This window comes from Enoplosus armatus, chromosome 17, assembly GCF_043641665.1.
Source record: "Enoplosus armatus isolate fEnoArm2 chromosome 17, fEnoArm2.hap1, whole genome shotgun sequence".
Lineage (NCBI taxonomy): Eukaryota > Metazoa > Chordata > Actinopteri > Centrarchiformes > Enoplosidae > Enoplosus > Enoplosus armatus.
The window spans coordinates 18,447,195-18,456,577 of record NC_092196.1 but is presented as its reverse complement, the minus strand read 5'-3'; the positions used below and the strand labels follow the sequence as shown (position 1 = coordinate 18,456,577).

The 9,383-nt window shown below is 40.0% G+C and overlaps 2 protein-coding genes across 2 annotated transcripts; both read left to right on the top strand.

Moving 5' to 3' along the window:
- Positions 1-5,695, top strand: slc35b1 (solute carrier family 35 member B1). The gene is made up of 9 exons (XM_070923631.1): positions 1-126; positions 1,163-1,266; positions 1,377-1,507; positions 1,620-1,650; positions 2,326-2,486; positions 2,637-2,763; positions 4,037-4,143; positions 4,338-4,491; positions 4,838-5,695. The coding sequence occupies exons 1-9, from the start codon at positions 2-4 to the stop codon at positions 4,888-4,890; spliced, it is 993 nt and encodes a 330-aa protein (XP_070779732.1). The 5' UTR covers position 1; the 3' UTR covers positions 4,891-5,695.
- Positions 5,696-6,639: 944 nt separating this feature from the next.
- ndufa4a (NDUFA4 mitochondrial complex associated a) lies at positions 6,640-8,659 on the top strand. Its single transcript, XM_070923412.1, has 4 exons — positions 6,640-6,775; positions 7,467-7,555; positions 7,847-7,907; positions 8,380-8,659. The coding sequence occupies exons 1-4, from the start codon at positions 6,734-6,736 to the stop codon at positions 8,434-8,436; spliced, it is 249 nt and encodes an 82-aa protein (XP_070779513.1). The 5' UTR covers positions 6,640-6,733; the 3' UTR covers positions 8,437-8,659.
- Positions 8,660-9,383: the final 724 nt, after the last annotated feature.

Here is a 9,383-nt window from a genome sequence, read left to right as displayed (position 1 = left end):
CATGGCTGCGGGAAAGGGAGCTGGGAAGCCCGCCTCGCCGTGGGACAATATGCGGATACGTTTCATCGTTTGCTTCCTCGGTGTCTTCGTGTGTTATTTCTACTATGGAATATTACAAGAGACTATGTAAGTAACCGTTAGTTACCTGCTTGGTTTATGTTAAACCCCAGGTACAGATGTCATTCTGTTTTGTGCCAAACCCCGTTGATAAATCTGCCGGTTTAATGTTGGCTTGCATGTCGACAGTTCAAGAATCAATACAAGCTTTATTTTAAGTTGACAGAGCTATAGATAATGCACAACAAAGTACAGCATGTGCTAGTGTGTTCGGACTATTCAAACATGCTAGGTATACAACGTTGCCTATAACAATGCGAAAGGCCAATCTGACATAAAATCGTCAGATTTTGGAAGGGAATTTGGCGTGACATTCTGTTCATATTACAAAATGCAAAGTATTGACCCCTATACCCTTGAGCAGGTGGTCTCTATTTTTAGTCCTTTAAATCTACTGTGTCATTATGCCTCGTAGATGAGGTCATGCTTTTGTGATGTTTACAACAAGCATTATCTTATTAAATGTCCATTTAACATTCAACTGTAAAAATCAACAAGTCATGATAGTTCTTTGTGGTTCTCTAGAAAGAGTAAATCAAGTAAAGGGATCTCAGCCTGCATAACGCATACTGAGGCGTGACACAGATGGTATGTTGTTGCCAAATTCACTTGAGGGGACAGGGATCATATCTGGTTTCAAAATGACTGACTTGAAACTAGTGTCTCACGCAAGTAGCCCTTTTACAAAAGTAGATTTACTGCCATAATATATTGTCATCAATATTGAATATTACTGTTTCCTATGAGTTCTTGGTTACTATTGCCCATTGTCACTAGCAAGCCAGCAACTCTTCTGCTAAAAATTCTTGGTCCCCTAACGAAATGTCACCACTGCCACCCTACGCTGTCAGTTGTAATGTAATGCATTATGGCCTCTCCTTTCTGAGAGGCCTTTTCATAGCTTGGAGACTCATGAAAGCACTCCCCTCTGTAACCTCACCACCCATGCTCCTGTCAGGGAGGCCATTGTAGGCTACTTCAATTTCATATTAATTGTCTGTGATCTTTTGCACTCAACACAGTGTTGTTTCTCTGACTTTTCCAGCACTCGAGGAGATTATGGCCAGGGAGACAAAAAGGAGAAGTTCAGATTTGCTCGGACATTGGTTTTCATCCAGTGTGTTATCAGTACTCTGTTTGCTAAGATCTGTGAGTATGTGATGTACAGAATAGACACTTTACATTTGCATTGTACAGTGTACATTCAGTCACATATTGGTAATCAAAGTCTTGTAAATTTATCATATTATGGCTTTCAGTGATCCAGTTTTTTGAGGGCTCCAAGCCGGATCACACCAAGAGCTGGCTCTATGGGCTGTGTTCCCTCTCTTATCTTGGAGCCATGGTGTCCAGTAACTCTGCCCTTCAGTATGTCAACTACCCCACACAGGTGAGTCTGCCCTTTTAATATTAGTTTGGTAAAGATTCTTCATATGGATTAATTTGTGCATCAGTAATGCTTGGTGCTATCGTATCCTAAAGCTATGTTTTTGCTGTGATAGGTGTTGGGGAAATCCTGCAAGCCCATACCAGGTAAATCTGATGATATCCCTTTTAGTTAGTCTTCTGCTTTCTGCCTACATATACCTGGATACCTCCTTCTCACATACACAACTATATGCTACAAATTCTGAAAGAGCACTTAGTTAATGAGATGTCCAGTACATCTCATGCTCATTGCAAATAGTTTAGATGTACTAAACAGAAGTCTCTTGGCATTTGTGCAATTTTGTCACTTTCCACCTCTGTTTCAGTGAACAGTGCAAGTTTCAGGCCTCACCTATGATCTATGTCAATATTGACTAACTTAGAAGCTGCCAGGTCTCATAATGTAATGTGCTGATTTACATATTTAACACGTCAAATAACCCGTGTATATGGTACTTGACAAACGAGAGATTCTGATATCTTTCTAAACTGATCAAGGACACATTGAGTAAGCAAACTCTTGTCAAATGTCTGAAGTTGAGAGCATATATGGTGGGTTACAGTATGTTCTGTTTGTTCAAGGCTGTATCTTGCCACTCACTGCTTGGTTATCTCTTGTTACACATACAGACACACACACACACACACACACACACTCTTTCACCATCCATAATTTCCACTGCCTGACATTGTATCCAGAGTAGGATTAACTCAAACCCTATAGATGTCACCCTGGTATCCATGAAAAACATCCATCATACTGTCGCTGTGTTGTTGCAGTGATGATCCTCGGTGTGACAATACTGAGGAAGAAGTACCCACTGGCTAAGTACCTGTGTGTGCTGCTTATCGTGAGCGGTGTAGCTCTTTTCCTCTACAAACCCAACAAGAGCTCAGCTGTTGCAGATGACCACGTTTTTGGGTTTGGAGAGATTCTGTTGGTGAGTTAATACAGCTTTTCCATCCATTTCACTTATGTCCCATTTATTGCTGTATGTTGCCGATCTATCTATGTCTCCCTACTGTAGCCATAGTAACTGTGACATTTCTATGACATTTGTCTCATGGCTTGGTGGTGTGCTGTGTCATAGCTGGTCTCGCTGACATTGGACGGTTTGACTGGTGTGGCCCAGGACCACATGAGGGCTCGCTTCCAGACGAGTGCTAACCACATGATGCTGAACATCAACATGTGGTCCACTCTGGTGCTGGGACTAGGTGAGTCAACCATGCTCTCTGCCAAATTCTAACTGAATATGTGCCGTGAAGTGCCAGGACCATGAAGGGTTTCATTCTAACCAAAACTTCACCAGGCCCTTTTACTAACTGGCACACCTGCAGCCAGAGAGGACAAACTAATGAGCAAAATCACCTTGATATGGTTCAGTACTGCCAAAATATAGCAGAATGAAACAAAAACACTGGTGCACTGAACATCCTGTTGCAAAGCTTTCTCAGAATAATTCTCATAGAATGTTGAAAGCAAAGGTTTAATTATTTGTTGTACATTAATGTACAACTTTAAGGTGTTTTAGTATCAACAGCTGAATGGTGTAATGTGCTGCAACAGTTACGTTATTATTATCTGTGTTGATTTGTATTGTCACAATGAATTCTTACATAGACCTCAGGATAAATAGCTGCTGTGATGCCGTATCTAATGGCAATTCCAATAAGTAAAAAACCCAAACAAAGACTAATAATGGCTGCTTTAGAGGCTCTTTAAGAAAAGGTATTTTGTAAAGGTGAGCACTATTCTCTCAGGAGCCAAAACTCATTAATTCAGTCAAGGCAAAGTGCTCAGTGTTATCTTTATAGATAAGGAATCCTGCACCTCAAAGCCCTCAGTTCTGTGAGGAGATTGCTATAATATGCCAAAGAGTAAAGCATATAAAACAAATGCAATATAACGAGGGGCTTTCTAGGGTTAGGCACTAATGGGCTGTAAGATACAGATCAAAAGGTCAAAGCCAGTATGAGAACTGAGAGACTGTTATCATTCTTATAACAAACTAATTGGCGGTGCCTGTTATCTCTTAGTAAGTACCCATCTCTACAGAACATCTGCTTCCTACTTTCACAGGCATTATTACATAAAAATGCTGTATTTGTTTTTCAAAAGTGATAAATTCAGTTCCAGGCTGCATTAAAATGCCTTCAGAGGTCCTCAGTTTTACTTTGTGAAAACTGCACATAAAGACACTTTGATAGCTTTGAAGTGCTGGTATTTCCCAAGATACAAAGGTATTCTTATACCTCCACTCCCACGAATCCATCACACCCCCCACACCAAGGCTTCATCTAACTGTTGTTACTGTATTACACCACTTGGTGGTGCCGTATGCCCACACTATGAACACTGTGATCTGATTGTCTCAGCACATCAGTGCCAAGGATAAGGCAGAAATACATGACATTATGTTCAATAACTGAGTTGATTTTGAAGTGACATTAATGTTTCTGTTGATTCTTTCTTCCTCTCTGCTCTTAGCGGTATTGTGGACAGGGGAAGTGTGGGACTTCCTAAGTTTTACTGAACGCCACCCGAGCATCATCTACAGTATTCTTCTGTTTGGACTGACCAGTGCTTTAGGCCAGGTGGGTGGATGGATTAAAGGACTTGATGTGGACAGTGTACTTGTATGAGATGATGGGTAATGTTGTGTTACACCGTTGGCAGAAATCCTTTACTTTGATCAAACTTTTGGAATGAATGCTGAGAGATGATGAGCTTCCTGACAGTGTTTATCCACATTACATTCCTTATTGTGTTTTTTCAATTATTTTACCAGACCTTCATCTTTATGATGGTGGTGTACTTTGGGCCTCTGACCTGCTCCATCGTCACCACCACGAGGAAGTTCTTCACCATCCTCGGCTCTGTTATTCTGTTTGGGAATGTCATGAATACGATGCAGTGGGTTGGCACCGTCCTGGTGTTCCTCGGTGAGAGTTCATTCTGGCTTAACACTCTGTTGCCCACTCTGGATTTATTGTCAGTGTCTGTTTCAACTGTAGCCTGAGACAGTGACTATGTGTTTGTTATAACAAATAATTAGGTCCAATTGGGGAATACTTCCCACGCAAACCACTTGGTTGACTGTTAAATTATGCATTGATTATAGCTGAAGGGGTGTCAGTAAATTTAACACTGACATAGTTAGAGAAGATGCCACAATGCTCATATTTTTTATTTCTTTCATTGGTTAAATTGGTAATACTATTGGTAAAATAATTTCTGTTTAGCTGCTGAAGCTTTCCCTTACTCACATCTTTGGTTTTCTCTCTTTAGGTCTCGGATTTGACGCTAAATTTGGCAAAGGCCCGAAGAAGACAACACACTGAAACATCCGGAGCACATGATTGAAAGACAGAAACACTGCAGATCAAATGGAAACACTAACCAGTATCTTATTTTCATAAGACATCCTGTACAGGCATACTGTATGTGCCTATGATTTGTTTAAGTACGGTCAGATTTTTAACTAAACTGTATTTAAAAGAGAATTCTAGTCATTTTCAACTCCAGCTGTTGATATATTGAAGAGACACGCTTCACTTGGGATCAAGTCCTGAATGACTGTGATGAGCCATTAACATTTTTTTTTTGTGACCACAAGATACCACACTTTGGACTGGCTGAAAGAAACAGGTGGAAAATACTGTATTTAGATATCCTTATGTTTCTTAAACCAGCTCACCTCCCTTTGATGGATATTGAACCAAACAAGGCCTAAGACATACTTTTCCAGCATTTAGCTCATGGACTTGGAACCAAATACGGCTTGGTTTACAAATAGTTGCTTGAATATGTGTAATTATCACATATGTAGTTTATTTCTTGGCAAACAATTAGCTAACTATCATGTAATTTACAAGATATAAACTGTTGTATGTATGTCCAATCTTACCATTGAATTGTTTTTACTTTTATTTTCTATAAGTTGAAAATTCACCATAAAAGGGAAATTGTGATATTTCATGGTGATTTTTTTTTTATTACGCAGATTGATTGGTTCACATCAGTTAGTTGAGATACTCGTCTCTGATTGGGTGCTGCTTGTTGAAAATGGCAACAAACACTTTGTTCAGCATTGTTCAGCACTTATTAATGCTACAAAAGGAAATCATTACCACCAGCAACTTATGTAACTGCCAACTTGTTTTTTAAATTAAAAAGGGCATTACCACATTTGTGTTTTACCACTTAAACTCTTAGACATTCTGACTATTGATATTGAGAAACGTTGAGAAACAACAACCATGTAGTTTATACAATATTTTGATCTCTCTTTAAAAAGCTAATACTGTGCTGGCTGCTGAAGTAATAGTGTCAAGTAATGGGAATGCACCTAAGCAACTGCAGGGAAACAGCATTTCTGTTATCAACAGAATGAAAGAAAAGCAACCCAAAATCCATCTTTTCAGAGAGAAACTGGGAAAATACACTTCTAAGAGAGGTCAAATAATGATTATAATTTGGGGGATAGCTCCTAAAACTTTCCTGAAAATGAATGTAGTTCCTTCTCGTCTAATGGAGGGAAACAGCGCCCCCTACTGTCTTATTGTGATACAGTTCACAAAAAGGGACAGGAGCAGTAAACTCTTTCTGTTATATATCTTCATCATGTCACTGGCATTAATAAATTAAACCGACCAGTTTTTTTTTATTATTTTTTTGTATAAAATGGTGGTATTTTCATAATCTAAAGAGAATCAAACTAATGTAACATGAGGTAGAACTAATACTACAACTTGATAAAACCATCAGATCTACCCACAGTGACGTTATGTGGATTAAATGCAAACATTACATTATTTATTATATACATTTGAGTGTTTTTGGGTTGAAATCTGATGATTGTAGCTTCAGTCTTGCCAGAATAAAATGATGTGTAGAAATAAAGGCTGAAGCGACAAGGCAGCATATTGTTGAAACTATACAAAATTACTCAGTGTTTATTGCACGTTGTATGACATAAAAGCTCTATATCGTACTCATAATAATTAATACTCGTGTGTTTTCGTCACTGTCGGTCAGGCAGTATGTGTAGCATCCTATGTGTGTTTCCTCGGCCTTTCTTCCGCCCGATCTCGCAGATTAAATTGCGCACTGGTTTGGCAAGACAGACCGTAATCCGTTTACTTCTGTACAAACGGAGATAAATCTCCCTTCTCAAACGTCAAAATGCTCGCCACAGTCAGCAAACAGCTTAGAAATCACCCAGCTGTAAGTATAGCTTGATTAAATTCAATAAAGATTCATGTTAGAGGTCTCGTTCTAAACGTATCTTAGCTAAACTAGTTAGCGTTGCTAGCTTTAGCAAGCTAGTAGTCTGACTTTGACCGCACTGACTTTGAGACAATCTTTTAAAAACGAGAGAGAGATGCTTCACTGTTTGTTTTATTCTGTAAAAAGCATGGATTAATGCACAGTTCCCAATACCGCGAACGCCAAGACTTTTGGCAGTTGATGTTTTGGAGTCAAATCAGGTCACGGCTTCACCCACAACACGATAGCAACTTTATATTAGCCAAGAAGAGGGTCTGCTGTGCTGAAAATAGCAACTGATGCTACTAGTTAGCAAGTTAGCTGGCTAGGTAGCGTTAGCAAGTAGCAGTTCGAGATGTTTACTCGCACTAGAACTTCATATTTTCGAAGCCACACGTGTTATTTCTGTACAACTTGATATGTGACTTGAGCAAGTTAACTTGGTCAAGAAGTGTTGAGTGAAAGAAAGTTGTAAGTATCGCAAGAAGTTGGTTTAAACTGTCCCATCCCAACACATGACAGCTGTAACTTTGTCTAGTTGTGAAGGGTATTGTTTTCAGAGTACGCAAGCTGTCAGCAGTCTATGTTTACTGACACAGTACTTCCTTAAACTGTGAAGATTCGTAACCTGTCTGTCTGTCACTTACAGCTGATCCCCCTCTTCATCTTCATCGGTGGAGGTACAGCTATGTCCATGATGTACCTCGCTCGTCTGGGTTTGAGAAACCCTGATGTCTGGTGAGGACTCCAGTCATGACACAGGAAACCTTCTTGTGTCTATTATTCTACTACCTTTTTAGATTTGCCCTTTTCCAAAATGGCAAGTGGGTGTGGGGGTACATGTAATCTGCATCTAATTAGATTTGCAGATGAGGGAAAAAAAGGTAAAGAAGCTGACTGTTTTTGCAGCCCAGTTTTTGTAACACAAGTAATCTGTTGCAACTCACTTGTCTGTCTGTCTGTCCTCGTCTGTCAAGTTACAGTCTCTGATTCATCTTTCATAATGTGCACCTATTTCCTCCTCTACAGCTGGGATCGCAAGAACAACCCAGAGCCCTGGAACAAGTTGGCCCCAACTTACCAGTATAAGGTGCGCCTCAGCCAATTCTTAAATATTACTAATCATGTTGTGTTACTGTCAGGATTTTCTATGCTCAAGAGTGTAGGTGGTTATGTTCTGGGATCATAGTATGGATGTTTGCCAGACCTGTTGCTGAGCCATGGATTATTCCTTCACTTGGATTAATTAAATGACATAATCTGGTTAACACAGACTTAGTAGTAGTAGCAAATCTGATGAAGTCATTAACTGCTCACACTTGATCAAAGTAGCAGTAGGAGTTTCCAGAAGGCAAATTAGTTGCTGATGTATGCAGAGACAAGTATTTTAATTAATTACAAGAAGAGTTCATGAATCTTTTGAGATTGAATGATTCTATAACATGCTGTGCCACACACCCTAAAACATAAACTTTAAGTCACCTGAACTCACTTTTTGCTGTCAATATTTCTATGTGAAATGTGTGTTTTGTTCTTGAGCTGAGATTTGTTTGTATTCTCAGTTTTACGCAGTTAACATGGACTACAGCAAGCTGAAGAAGCAGGGCCCTGACTTCTAAAGATCACATCTGCTGGACCAAAAGCACAAAGATGAGCTGATCCACAAAGCCCCATTTTTGAACTTGAAAATCTGAGTGATGCAGAGGCTAAACCCGCACAATGATTCATATTTAAGTTTCCTCATTGCATCCCATTGGCTCTTGGAAACCATGTCTTGTTTCTCATGTTCAATGGTTGTCAATAAAGTGAAGGAGTCTTTTCTCCTCCATACAGAGAAAAGAACCGGCTTCATTTATTGTTGTTCTGTTTATGGGTGTTTTGCTTTCCATGTCATTGGTCTTGGGTCATGTTACATACACTTATTTGCATTATCACCCAGACCACCTCCCACGCTCTGTTTACAGTTATGTCATGCTCTGCTGTTACTATATGGGTTATGCTTTCACCTCATTTCACCTTCTTAACCCAGCTGCTAGTGAATTATGTGGCACACTATTCTTGGCTGCTATCCCGAGCCTTATCGGTATGGCGGGGGCAGACTTTAACCTGGTCACAGTTGAGCAGTGGGTGCCCTCTGGTGGCAGCTGTAGCAGACCTGATGATGTGATGATGAAACCTCATCAGTATTTAGTCCAGTTTATGAAGCCTATCAGCTGCCCAATGCTTCTGCTGCTCCAAGTTGCCAAGCTTTCAGAAGATGCTGTACTTCTACATTAAAGAGTGAGGCAACATGGCTCTCTCCCCGCAAAGGTTGACTCATGTTTGTTTTAAGCAATAACATGTTCACGTGTAACACTCTGAGCAGTGCAAACAGGATTCTGTGGTGGGACACATGGAGGTGTTTCTTCTTATAGAATGCCATCGCTCTCAGCCAGATGAGCTTGTAAATGTCAACAGGTCATGCTGTCCCGTATGCAGCTGGGGAAAATGCGACAAGGATGAGCAGCCAACGCAGTGCAGAAAATGTCAAGGAGACCTTTGTATTTGAATAGAAGCCCACGTGTAA